General features: G+C 33.0%; 1 protein-coding gene across 6 annotated transcripts in view; it reads right to left on the reverse strand.

Annotated features, from left to right (window-relative positions):
- Positions 1-11,593: 11,593 nt before the first annotated feature.
- LOC120770484 overlaps positions 11,594-15,258 on the reverse strand; it is a 149,314-nt gene continuing 145,649 nt past the window's right edge. For all 6 annotated transcript variants that reach the window (XM_040097997.1, XM_040097996.1, XM_040097995.1 and 3 more), the window contains one exon: positions 11,594-12,064. In XM_040097997.1, coding sequence (XP_039953931.1) covers positions 11,906-12,064 — 159 coding nt within the window. In that variant the 3' untranslated portion in view covers positions 11,594-11,905. The remainder of the gene's footprint in view (positions 12,065-15,258) is intronic.

The following is a 15,258-nucleotide window of genomic DNA, read 5'->3' on the forward strand; positions in this document are numbered from 1 at the left end:
TTGTGTCTTATTGTGGAGCTTAAACGTACAGACGGACAGACAGACAGTCACTCAGATTTCAACTCGTCTCGCCATTCTGTTCATTTGTATATGTATGTATGTATATATAACTCGATATCTCTCTGGATTAGTTTTATATGATACAAACAACCGTCAGGTGAACAAAACTGTTATACTCTGTAGCAACATTTCTTAGAGCATAAAAATAACTCCCATCAGTATGTGTATTCTGCTGGAATGACGCCTTAACACCTTTCACATCACAGCTGCATTTCTCCTAGCAACTATTGTAAATATGTATGTATATTAACATATAAACTAAATCTGGAACCGTAACCAGTCAACGGTTCGCAACCAACGAAAAAGGTTTTGCTAATTCTTTCTAATCACGAAAAAAGATCTTTTATGTACATAGATGTTTAACTTCACTTTAATCGATCAGTTTGTATAGCAGCTACATATATGTATATGTATGTATATGATCGATCTGAATAATATGTTAGGAGAATTTAGCGTTGGCTTGGAGAACAATCCATGCCAAGTGAAAATATATTGTCAAATTTTATTTTCCTAGGCGGTCCGATGTCGACAGTTCAAAAAAAAAGAACATAATTTTGGCGAGAAAAAGGCGTATGTAAAATTTCATTTCGATACCTCAAAAACAGAGGAACTTCGCGTGTACATATGTAGACAGACAGTTTCCGACGTTTCCATCTGGCTGTTACACACTTCGTGGCAAATCTTATATACCCTCTTCAACTAATTAATGAAAATAATCAAACGTAACTCAAGAAATTTAACGACGCCACCTGTTCATACTTCACATTTTTCATATGTATATAATATATGTATAAAAGTCATAGTTTCACTTTTTCGCTAACTAATACAACAGTGGCGGATCCAGAGACGATTCTTGGGGGGGAAATTGAATTTATCCTTCGATTTGGGTTTCAAACTTATTATTGCGAGAGAAATACAGTAAAAATAAACGGTGATTTCGATGTCATGATGCATATGAAGCAACGCTAATCCAACTAGTCTTTCTTGAACCATGGTCGTCCTAAGCCATGTTTTGATGCGGCGAAGATAAGAGAAAGAACGTTCAGAGCTCGCGTTTGTTACGGGAAGTGTACAGAATACTCGGAGATAGGTGTGGATTGTTGGGAATATGTCGACATCACATTTTCTTAATGTTTCCAGTGCAGAAGTTGGAATTTCGCTGCCTTCAATTTTTTGTTTGGGGTTTTAAAACCTCAAAAAAGTAATTGAATTTTTAAATAATAGAATTTAATTCTACATAGTCATCTGAAAAATTGTAATTTGTTGTTTTCAAAGCAATCTTTCTACCGACGATGTATGAATATGTAAAATAAATGAATACATTAGTCACTAACAGCGTTGCCGTTTTGATACAATTGTATCTTTTTTGATACTTTTTTTTCTAAATTTTGTGATTTGATACTTTTTTGTTCACAAACGGTCTATTTGATACTTTTCTGCTGATAGAATTTAATTTTTTGAAACTATAAAAATGTTAAACTAAAAACAAACCTATTGTATCTGGATAGTATTAAAAAGTTGTTGGAATATAGGCCAATTAAAAAACCCAGAAAAATATAAACTGGACAGAGACATTTTTTTAATTTGCTTCAAAGTAATGAGCTTGCCTTATAACTCTGTGGCTGCTGAACTGGATTTTTTTAGATTTAAGGGGAATTGTGAGTCGAAAATGGACTTCTTTTGAAAATTAGTTCTGAACTGAAAAGTCACCAATAAGGTTTCTATTATTTTTTTAGAGTTTATTGTTAATCATAATACAGGAAAAATAAAAACTCATTTATTATGACTTTCAGTTTTCGTTCCATGAGCAAACTGTTGTGAAATAAATTTAAATTAAAAAAAATTATGCTATTTGCAAAAAAATACTTGAGTGTCTTAACTAAAATGTCTATATTTTTAATAAAAACAAGCAGAAAACACTGGTCTGAATTAGATACACAACTTTACTCATTATTTGTTTTTCATTTGTGAATTTAGAACGTGGAAAAGGTTAAAAATCTTTTCTTCAGAATATATTTTCTAACTAAAATTTTGCATATATTTTCAGGAACTGGTTAAATCAAAAAAGAGATCCAAAACTTTTTTAGTGCATCGTTTTTTAAAGATTGGAACAACAATCCCTATATCTGTCGCTTCAAGTGAACGCTCGTTTTCCTCAAAAAAAACCCTCTCAAATTTTTTTCCTGCGTTCGTCACTGATGTAGACAGAGACCCTCTAGTAATCTTCGCAAGTTTTCACGTCGTAATTTTCGCGTTTCGTTTGTCGACCACATGTTCTCGATTTCGCTTCGTCAACATCGAGTTTTTCCGCCATTTTCTTGCCTTCTAAATAAATCAATCGGAATATTTCATCAACTTTTTCCTCTTTTTTCCAACGTGGCAAGCAACGTCCCAATCATTTTTGATGCCTTCGCCGAATCCATTGCTTCCTTTTGAAAAACTACGCTGAGCGAATGAGATGAGCGATAGAACGTCGCTGAGACAGAAGAGCCCGACGATAAATTCAAACTTGCACAAAGCCGATATGAGAATTGTTGCTTTGCCTGTTGTTTCTCTGTTCTTCCACTCACTGATTTTTGACAGAGCTTCGATGATCAACTGTAACTTCGCAACAAATTGAAGGACGGCATCGTGCCCCTCTACCCATCTTGTTTCACACAACTGGACAATTTTTTCACCAAGTATCTGTCAACGATAGATGGCAAGCCTACGAAATGAGCAACAGGTGGCAAGACGAGGGATGCTTGCGAGAGAGTATCGAGAGCGAACGCGAGGAAGTAAGACGCGCAACTTTGGTTTTTGGAGCTTTACGTTTAATATTCTTGAATTATATACTAAATTAAACATTCTAATATTCTCAGTTAAATATAAATATTCTCGGTTAATAAACGGTGTTTTATTTTGATCAATACCTTACATATCTTTGCTAATACAGTCACACGTTTTGGAAATGAGTCCTTGAAGAATTTGTCGACTTCTCGTATGGCACTGGCAACGTTTTCGATTAATCGTACTTTCACTGACTTTGAAGTACTGTTGTTAAGTTTGTGCGAGAAACACGGAGTCGTGACAGCATATTCGGCCAAATATTTTTTTTTTTACAAAATGTGAATAAAAATCGGGAACATTTCCCGATAGAGCTGGGAAAATTTCCGTGCCTGATTTCCAGGCGTTTCCGGACCAGCTGTTATCGTCGGGAATCGCCGGGTTCCGAGGACGAGGGCAAGTTAAAACACGGGTTCTATATGCAAAATTGGCTACTACTATTGTTGAATCAACAAACCTAACCTCAATTTTTATGTAAACACTCGTTTGAATGTCAGTGAAATTTCACCACGCACAAAAATGAACAATAAAATCGAAACAACATCGATACTTACCATTTTAGATATTCAAAATTGGGCACTTTATTTTCCAGAATAAGGTATAACTTCACAGAAATTGACGAAAATGAAATGGGTAACTTGGGCAACTTATAGTTACTATATAGATGATTCCGCTCAGCTGGGCATAGCGTGATTCTATTGGACAGTCAAGTTGAGGCGTTTTTGGCGAGATAAACGGATTTAAATGAAACGTCACCATGCGTCGAGTGTTTTTATACTCAATAGTACCAATTGTACAATATGAGACATATATGCCCGCAGAGATATCGAACCTATGGGGCATTCGATAGTCGCAAGCGGCATCATATCTATGTATATGTTTTTTGTGGTTCGTGGTGTCAACTGACGCTAAATTTCCCTAATTGGATAAGATAAATTGCTTTCAAATTGAGCGGATTGTTATAAGACTCTAGCGCTACATTGGCCTTCCCTGTTATTTTATTTCTTATAGCATTTAAGACACCAAAAAAACAATATGTGCCTTTTTCAGCTTCAAACAGTCTTAAAATTATTTTTGTTATTGTTTATTAATCTATGCCGGATCGATTTAGAATTTATAATAAAGGGTGGCGCACGAATCGCGCCACAAAATCAAAACGTAATAACTTTTTTCCGTGTGATTAATCGACTTACTTCGTTTTGATCTAAAAGAAAATCTAAACGAGCAAAATTTCCATATATGCAGGGATTCGAATCCGGAAATAATCCTTGAGACAGAACTTCACCCAGAACGAGTCACTATGTGGTGTCTAGTTTTATCAAGATGTACATACTTTTTCAAGAAAATGGTAACGGAAGATGTTGAATGAGATTTTTTACCCAGAACTACGTCGAAGACGTATTCCGGAGCTCCAACGAAAATTTTAAAACAAAATAATATCAAGATACTCCATTTTCCCCTCGCCCTCAAGGTCACATGGCGTGACTGCACCAGACTTTTTTATGGCGTTATGTCAAGCTAAAGACATTCAAAACCAGAAATCTGATTGAATTCAATCAGTCCATTCAATCGATAATTGAGGAAATCCCGACTTTAGTAATATAAAATAAAAAAAAATTTGCTATACAATGAAAAATAAATGTAATACACTGATTACAAAAAGTAATTAAGGATTGTTTTTGTAGCACGGTTGGTGAGCCACCCTGTATAACATTATATAACTTTACAATCCAACATTAAATACTCTTGCAATATGTTGCTACTGGTCAAACTAGTTTTTCTCACCTAACCATGGCTTGTATCACCTAAAAATAATCGAGTTGTTTGTATATAATTGATTAGGATGATGAAACGAGTGGAAATACAGGGGTCGAATCGTTACATCCGTGAACGTATCATTCGTCACGTAAAAGCCTCTATTTCGTATTATGACATGCGTGATCGTAACGCTTCTATCGTAATCTGGCATGATGACAAACGTGAACGAGTATATAAACGTATCCGTTCGTTCGAATCGTCATTCGAACGCAAATTACCAATCGTAATAGACAAATTTATGGAAATGTGAGCAAATTTTTTTAAATTTTATGTTTTGTATAATTTTTAGTAATAAATAACATAAATAAGAATATAATGAATGGAATATCTCATTAAAAATAAAATTTAAAAAATTATTTATACGAACAAAATTTTTGTATTTTAGTTGACATTAAAAATAAAATTATTTACAAAGTTAAGGACGTATACATTTTTGAATTAAATTTATTAAAGAATTCATTATATGGTTTCTTATCGGTTGGTCGATTGCGGTGAGGCGGAGCGCTACCCATGCCCATTTTTTGTGTGTGTTAAGAATCGCTTTTTTAAGGGTCGTAACTTATTGTATATTTTATGCAGATGTTATGTAGTGCCTCACAAACATTTACAAATCTTCCACTTTTGTGGAGGGATACCTTCCTCCCTTGCTATATCCTAAAATTCTCCACCGTCTTTTTAAGATTCCAATGCTTTGTTCAACGATTCATCTACAAAGAAAATTTTGTTATTGAGGATTCATAATTTTTTTTTTATACCTACGCTATTGCTACGATCTCTTAGCTATTTCCGCACTATTTTTTATCTCCATCGCTTTCACTAAAGCTCAAATAATAAAACAAAGTTGGATCCATTTTGATATTTAACTAGCTTTTGTTAGTTTATTGAAAATTTCGCAACAGTTTTGACAGTTCCACATCTATTGTGACCTAAAATACGATCCAAAGCAATGTGGAATTTAAAAACTATTGTGAATGTAAAATACATTACGATCCGTTTGCTATCGTATGTCATAATGCCAATCACCGCATACGATTGACGTATCACGTAATTTTCTTTCGTATGTTTGTTGATCCGTAACGATTCGACCCCAGAATCTGTCTATCCGTCCGTCCCGTATAAGCTGTAACTTGTAGTATAATTTAAGGGGCTATACCAGTGTGACGCATGAAAAATTAGGCGATTTTCGTGAATTGTTTTAAGAGAAAGTACCTGATTAAATATTTCGAACTTCTTTGAATATAATAAGGTATATTTTCAGCTATATTCTAAGATAATGTTGAGAAATAATAGAGTGGTGGGCTGTCTTCCGAGGTGCCAAAAAAAAGTAGCTCAACTGCTGACAAGATACCGGCCGAATAAGTAGCTGAAAACAAAAATTTAAAAAGTTTATTAAAATTAAAGATATTGTCTATACAATGACCTATGTATAATCTTTACAAAAAAATTACATTTTTCTTAACCTTTAAAACGCTCTAGTGGCTAAAGTATTTGACCTAGATAAACATGCAAACCAATTTGGACATGTAACGAACATGAAAACAGATAAATCAACCGTGCGAAGTGATAGAAACATACCAAAGTTCATATATTTTCATACAAAATAATTGGGGTCTAGCCAAGCACCATTGGTGCACTAAGGTGTAATATTATAATATCCTTTTTTAGTCCTTTTCGATACGATATCCTTGAATTTTTTTCTGAATTCTATAGATAATAAAATTCTAGGAAGCTACTTGGAAGCGCAAGTCGTTTGCTACACTCTAAATACATATATTTAAATAACATTTAAAAACAAAATATGCCTGGCCAGACCCGAGGGTCTCGATGAGGGTTAATTTTATTAAGACAGCTCACATATTCGCCAATGTATGCAGTATAAAATCAGCCGGAAATTCGAAAGTCTTTATATTACGTGAATGGGTGCTGCGGGAAATATTGGCTTAAATAGTTATAGTCCGAATTCAACCATTTTTGGTCATCAGGTGGTACAACTTAAGGGCACTATTCAAGCAAAGTTTTCCTATATCGGGATTCCTGATTTTTATTCTGGATAGTGAAAAAAGCAGATGGAATTTAAAATTGTGTTTTATGGAAGATATAGTCCGATTATTGTTTTCATACTTTGACATGGGAATGTCATATGTATCAAATTTGGCTGAAATTGGTCGAAAAGATCCCGATACCTAAATATGGACAATATCCAATTTTGATAACAGCTCTTTAAAACTTTTTTTACTATCTCGGGTGCAAAACTTAATTAACTAAAAAATCTAACGATTTTATATATTGCTTTGTCGCACTTTTAGTTGTTTTTTATTTAATCGTTATATGGAGAATAACCCGTCATAATCCGATTTCATTCATTTTACACTGCTGTAAAAATTTGTGCTCAGTATGTTATTGATTTAGCTAAAGTGGTTTGTGATGGTTTTCCAAAATATTTTAAACAGCGTTTGAAAAACTACGCTACTCTCGTAGCATTTCATTTTACTCTTGCTACCGCTCTCACTTTGTCGGGAGCCACAGCATAGCCTTAGCATAACAATGTAAAGTATGTGCTCTACTCTGCTCCGAGTTTTGTTAGGTAAAAAACTATAGCTGGAGCGGGAGCAAAAAATTAAATTCTGCGCTATGCTCTGGCGTAGCGGTAGCAAAAAATTAGGAGCGGTAGCACAGCAGAGCAAATGAAAATTTTCACGTGCTACAGCTCCCGAATGTGTTTGTTGTTTTTCTTTCTTTTCTGCTATTTTCTGGTACAAGTTGGTATATAAAAGAAAGTCGTTTATAACTCAAGAACGGCTGAACCGATTTGGCTTAAAATTGGTGGGGAGGTAGCTTAGAAGCAGGGTAAGGACATAGGATACATTTTATCTCTTTATGCTAAAATTCAATACAACTCATATGTACAAACTCATATGTCAAAAATAGAAAGAAATAAGTAAAAATTTTCATATCCAAACATGCTTAGTACATGGGTTATACTGATTTTGCTCCTTAACCAGGTAGTTTTCTTTTAAGACGAACCTGTCCGATATATTTAATATCACAACAAAAAATGACATTGAAATTTTAATCGTCAAGGCACTGAGGATACTTTGCCAGATTATTGGTCAAGGACGCAAATGCATTCATAACAAACCAAACGGGATATCTAACATAAAGATATAGCGGAATAATTGGAGTGTTGATAAAAAGGTTTATTATAATTTTAGATATACAGAAATTTTTTCGATTCTTTGCAATATACATTGAAGTATTTCAAACTGATTCTTCCTAAAAAATGATAAAATTACTAAATATTGGGAATGGTAGAATAGAACTGCAAATACGCAGTGCAATGGATTAAAACTGGTACTGGTAATCAGTAGATGAATATTAACCACGTGTATTCCAAAAGATAAAGGCGAGGTATCTAAACCTGATTTTTCCACGAAATTCGCATTTTTTTGTATAACTGACAAGAGCTACAGCGTGTAAAGTCAAAGCGATGCCATAAAATACCTCTGATCTGAAGGAATTTAAAGATAAAAAACAAAGATTGTAGTGTATTTTCTATGGAAAATTTGTGCATGCCTCGGTCCAGTTCGTAATGTTAATAAGTAGGGCTAAAATTTTCAGGGAATTTTTTTTTTGGGTATTTCCAAGGAAATTTCGTGACGGGACCGAACAAAATTAATAATTCAAAAAAATAAAAACACCCTAATGTATATATGTGAAAAGGGGGAAAGTATATGTAGTTAAAATTAATTTCGAAAATTCATAGTAATTGAGTATTGTAATACATTTGGAATAGATGATGTTCTTGGTAATATAAAAATGGTAAATATTTTACATAATAAAAAAAATTTTATAATTTATTCAATTATTATCTAATTCACTTTATTAATATATTTCTTAAAATATTTGATTTTAGATTTATAAAGTCACTTGACGCAACAAGTGCCAAAATGATTTGCATAACATTTTTTTGTTTGAATTATTCAATTAATTCAAACATTATGACAGAAAATAGCAAAAAAGCAAAAAAAAACGACAAACACATGCGGGAGCTGTAGCACATGAAAATTTTCATTAGCTCTGCTGTGCTACCGCTCCCAATTTTTTGCTACCGCTACGCCAGAGCATAGCGCAGAATTTAATTTTTTGCTCCCGCTCCAGCTATAGTTTTTTACCTAACAAAACTCGGAGCAGAGTAGAGCACATACTTTACATTGTTATGCTAAGGCTATGCTGTGGCTCCCGACAAAGTGAGAGCGGTAGCGATAGCATAGCAATAATTTTAGAAATTTTGCTGCTACGGAGTAGTAAATGAGAACCCTGATTTTAAACCACAAATACCCTTCTCTAATGCGGTCTGTATTACCAAACAGCAGTCTTGCATCTTTTTATGAAGCTTAGTTATGGCGCTTTATAGGTTTTCAATTAATTGCATTGTAATTTGTGGCCAATGGTCCAATTGCTCCCATTTGCAACCTTCCTTGTGTGCCAAGGAATATAAGTATGTATAAAGTTTAATCAAGATATCGCTTACACAGACGGACAGACAGATAGTTACCCACAACCGTTAGGTGATCAAAATTGTTAAACTCAGTAGAAACATGGTGCAAGAGTATAAAAGGCAAATTTATTCAACTAAAATAGTCGCATCAGCGATTTTAAAAATTTGTTTTTTATTCAAAATGTTAAACTTATATTCATTGAGTTATCACAAAAAACAAAATAGCCCGAAACATACCTACCTTTTTATAAAGTATGCCAATTAACTGATTATATTTAGAAGTTTCCACACAAACTTATACCATTTATTTAAATTTTAGTATTATTTTGTACATTAGTCAACATTTAACAGTCATAAAGCGTCTATACTCTTTAAGAAAATGCATTTAAAATATATATAAATTACATGTACACTAAGTACCTTATTTTATATAATAGCTCAAATATGCATATATGTATAGAAATATAATGTTTGTATAAGTGTGTATATGTATGTATACCATGTATGTATATTTTGATAAGATTGGAAGATAGTCTTTAACACTGTTTAAGTCAACGCCATAGTAAGTACTTATTCTATACGTATTTATGAATCCACTTACATGGACATATATATACGTAAATTGTGAATTTGAAAAAATAATATCATTTGATACAGTTTAAAAAAAATAATTTTGTAAAATTTCCGTATTCAACAGAGGAAGATGCAATTTTAACTGTAATTGGCGATCGCTGCGAAAGCAATTAAACTTATTCGAACGTATTTCCACCATTAAGAAGTTTCTAAAAAAAATATCAACTTTGGAGTCCGCTAAAACAAACATGTGATGGTCAACTCCATAAATGGAATGAAGCAAAAGACAAGTATTAAAGTATTAAGTCAGTAAATGTTACTAATAAACAAAATGCAATATGGAAGACCTTATTTTACAATATGTGATCAAATTTAACATGTTTGACCGTTTTCAAAGAATTGTCATATAATGTATCAAGAACTTTTGCACAATTTTACTTAATCCGCTTTTTACTTTTTTTGTATCAACAAGAGATGCTGTTCGATACTGGACACAACAGTATACTCTACTTAAAGTATATAATTAATAAATTCATGAATTTAATTGAAATTCCTAGAACACGATAATTTGGTTACTGCATGAAGAAAGAAAGAAATAAACCCATTTGTGTTAAAAAGTTAGCAATAACTTATTTGTTTAAGTATAATTTTATTATATTCTAAGTAGTTGTGCCAAATTCAGATAAAATACTATTATAAAAATCAGTTGAGCTTTTAGAATATAGTGTATATACGAGTAGATAAAATATAATATAATATGGGTCAATAATAGGGCAGCTTTACTTGCCGTTATAGAACAGCCCAATATTACATACTTTGCGAGTGAATATCGACTACCTAATTGAACCATTTTGTGTATTTATCGAATACCTTTATTATCGAATGTGGTAATGTCAAAATTAAGATACTGATCTTAAGCTTTTCTCTGCGTTATTTTGAGTATTTTAGAGTTTGAATACAATGAATGTAAAAAAATACAAGGTGTTTTTCAAAGTAAACAGGACTTAAAAAAAAAAAAACAAATGGTTTTTTCGGCAAAATCAAAATCATTTATTTTATTCAAAATACGTTGAAACCACTCGTACACTCTGCTAGAGGATAGGCAATCATCGCCATAAACTTGTTTCATCAATTGAAACGTTTCGGTAAAAGTTTTACCAATTTTAAAACAAAATTTAATGTTGGCTCTTTGTTCGAAGCTCATTTTTTCACCGATAATACAAACGCAATAACTTCACTTCCAATCCATGAAATGTCATTAAATTCTCACTGGATAATCGATAAAGATAGCAGGTTCGCACCAGTCGACATATAGATGGCGCCACCAGGGGGCACTAGGTTCAAAAAGTCGTGTTTATTTTGGAACGCACCTTGTATGTAAGTATTATTATTGAACGTTTCTAACTGAATAATTTACCAAAATGGATCTTAAAGAAATCGTTGCTTTTTATTTAGAGTTAAGCTTTACATATAAAAGTAATAGTCAAAGAAATATTTTTGAACGAAATTATTATTCTTATACTCGAGTATCAAGTGTCTGAATACAGTCGCATTTTTGTATGCTTTATTATAAATAGTATATTAAAACATATTGATGTATATTATCGTATGCAATACAAGTATGCTTGTGTCTATGTATTGCTCATATTTGTTTCAACTGGTAAAAACAGTATCACAACTGTGTGATATAATTTGGCAATAGGTACATTGTCATTAAAAGTTGTAGGTAGATTGTTGATATACGAAACAGTTTGTATAATTTTTAAACAATTCGTAAATTTTCATTTCGTTTCATTGCATTCGTTATATAAATATTCATTTGCAGTAGTTGTAAAGTTTATATATTTCCAATTTAGAATTGACAGCACAGCTAACAGATTTGCATTACAGTTCATTCAACACTTGGCTAAAACTTATCTAAGTACAAATATATTCTACATAATAGTAACTGTTTTTTGAAAATAAATTTCACCCAATACATACATCCTAAAACATATTTTTTATACTGTTCCATAGAACGTTCACACAATTTACTTTCCAAAGGGCAGATTTTGCTAAATTTTAATTAAATTGAGTAATCCGTTTACTATGAATACTCCGCTCCATGCAGTTGGTATTATTTGCTGATACTTATAGAACATGTAGATTCTCACAGCTTTTTGATTTCGATATATCGGTAAGACATATCTTTTGCAGTATTTCCTTAGCCAAATTCAACGATATGTGAGTGCGAGAAGCTTTCAGCTTCGATGACGTAGCTCTCTTTTCTCGTGTTTCCTTCAAACGCATCTACAATAGAGAGATATGGAAAAAAATTACATGGAAGTAGATTGCCCTTAGAAAATACGTTTCGAGTCATACGCTTACATAATTTAATTTCTCCCCACTCCATTACATAACAAAAAAAGCAATTGGTTTTTTAACTAATGTTGTAAAATTTCATATGTAAATTTAGGAATGGAAAATTTTGTAAATTTCAGATTGTAATCAGAGAAAACCAAATTTTCGCACAGAAACACCATATTCAATACTCTAGAGTACTGGTCAATCTTATTATTTTGCAATATTCTTAGAACTTGTTGCAATATAGTATAATAGTTTTGTTGGAATAACGGTTGTATGTATCACCAAAAACTAATCGAGATAGATATACGGTTATATGAATGAATGCTGATGATATGAGTTGAAATCCGTCCGTCCATCCGCCCGTGTAAGCTGTACAGATGTACTTTGGCACCATAAGAAGTTTGGTATTGTAGATGGGCGTAATCGAACCACTGCCACGTCCACAAATTGCAATTAATCTAACATATTACATAATTCGTATTCGTGTGTCAAAAATGAGTTGAATCGGGACTAAATTTCCTTTCGCGCCCATATACCTAAGATTTTCGAATTTCATATCGTATGCATTGTAACAACAAAGTACTCGGTAATTGTAAATAAAATGCAAAAGATTTAATTAATCAGAAATGTTTATTTTGTCCCTTCAAATTAATCCCCACTAGATGTAATAAGCTTATGCAAACGACTTTTCCAGTCCTTGAAATACTTTTCGCAAGCACTTTTTGGGATGGTCTTCAGCTATTCAGCGAATTTTGTTTTATCTCTTCGATCGACTGAAAACGGGCTCCAATGCATTATTGTTGATATGCAAACAAGTCAAACCCATAAATCCATCGTTATAATGCTCTTCATGAATGTGGGATAAGAAGCATGTCCAAAGAAACATGTTTACGGTACTCTTAAAAAAAAAATTCAATTTTATCTAGACGAGTCGAGCAAAAACACGTTTCAAACCCAAAATATCCACCAAAATCATTCGAACGGACTCGGAGAGATGTTGAGCTCTCTTGCCATTTCTCTAACACTTGCTTGACAGTTCTCAAGCACCATATCCGTGCAAGCTGTAACTTGGGTAAAAATTGAGATATAATGATGAAACTTGGTACACGTATTTCTTGGCTCCATAAGAAGGTTAAGTTCGAAGATGGGCAAAATCGGCCTACTGCCACGCCCACAAAATGGCGAAAACCGAAAACCTATAAAGTGTCATAACTAAGTCATAAATAAAGATATTAAAGTGAAATTTGGCACAAAGGATCGCATTAGGGAGGGGCATATTTGGACGTAATTTTTTTGGAAAAGTGGCGCCCACACTACTGAGGTGTACCGACTTAAGCTGATGCTGTCAACAAACTGGTTGGCAGATCGCGCTCATATTTGGCATAGTAATTAAGGGCAGTCTACCAACTTAGCAAATTACATTTTTTGAAATATCATTTACCCGGGGAATTTAATTAAAATTTCCAGGTGCTTTTGTGTTTCAATATATGTCTGCAAATATGAGAATTATGTTAATAGAATAAAGCGGGGTTTTCTAATAGCGGTTCATCTTCGTGCATTAAATGGATAAAATCAACAACTTTCAGTTTTATCAAGACAATGACCCAATACATTCGGCGCGTGATGTGAGAAGTTGGTTTTTGTATAACTGCCCAAAAGTAATCAAAACTCCTGCACAAAGCCCTGACCTTAATGTAATTGAGCATTTGTAGAACAAATTAGGACGCAGGATGTAGAACAGGTGGTGCACTTCGAGGGACCAGTTGAAAAATGATATTCAAGAGGAGTGAAACAAGATTAGTCCGAGTGTGCGAAAAAATCTGATTGGATCAATGCCGAGAAGACTGCAGGCAGTAGAAAATCAAAAGGGTGGTGCGACCAAATATTAAAAATATTTTTTTTGTTGTAAACTTCTAAACTTCCGAATTTCTATGTGAAAAATTATTGTCAGTGACACGAGGTACATACGTAGTTTGTCATGAACGTTTGAGCTTGTGAGTTGTTTATAGTTAATGTGTTAGAAAATGCTAGCAAAACAGAAAAAAGGTGAAGGTATTCATGGAAATCGATTGGCATTGGTTCATAATGTATCTAAGGCGGTCATCTCAAAAATTAAGAAAAATTTGGAGTTGCAACGAAGAAAACTTTACATAAATCGGAATATTCCGTTCTTGAGGCAAGGATGTGCAAATTGCACCCTGGAAAACAATTTCATGGAAATGATGGATGGCTAACAAATTTCAAAAACTATATGGTATTTGCCACTTAAAAGTTTGTGGGGAAATCTTCTCAAGGGACAAGGCAGAAATAATACCGTTCATTCATAACTTCCGGGTAAAAATTAATGAAATGGAAATTTCGGACGTGCAGCTATATAACGCAGATGAAACTGGATTGTTTTATAGTTTTCTGCCCGATAAAATATTTGTCGCGGCAAACAAAAAAACGGCACCTGGCCGAAAAATAAGTATTCGCATAAGTTAAACCATTGATACTTGGTAAATTCGCAAGCCACGTTGCTTCATGGGATTTGAAAACCCATTGGAATACGCTAACTCGCAAAAGTTTTGGATGAATTCAGAGCTAATCTTCCGCTTGTTCCACCATTCGTTTATTAAGCAGTTAAATTTATTTTTTCTATCATTATAAATTTTTAAGTGTTTCAAAATATTTTTCAGGTTCGCAAATTTACTGCTGAAAATAATTTACTCCAAGGTCATTATTGCTGATTGACAACTGTACTGCAAATTGACAAGTTACAGTCAGTCCCTTACAAATTAAAATGTATATACATATATGAAAAAGTACAAATTAAATCTAAGTTTTTGTTTTGTTATGAGTAAACGTGAGTTATGCAAACAAAGTAAATGTATTATATCACCAAATTTATTTTTATTTCCGTGTTTTTCTAAAGTTAATAATTCGGAAAAGTAAACACCCTTGAAACTTTTGGTTAACTGTTTCGGGATTCTACTGTACTTATATCATTTACGTCTCGCCCGATTTTCAATGTGAGGCGCAAATATAGCCTTAGCACAGTTCTTGTTACATGCATTATGTAAGTTACTTTGAATATATACTTTTGTTGGTTTTTAACAATAAGACTTTTTAATAAAATAAAAACGAGCGAGTGTCTT

The sequence above is a fragment of the Bactrocera tryoni genome, chromosome 3, assembly GCF_016617805.1.
Source record: "Bactrocera tryoni isolate S06 chromosome 3, CSIRO_BtryS06_freeze2, whole genome shotgun sequence".
Classification (NCBI taxonomy): Eukaryota; Metazoa; Arthropoda; class Insecta; order Diptera; family Tephritidae; genus Bactrocera; species Bactrocera tryoni.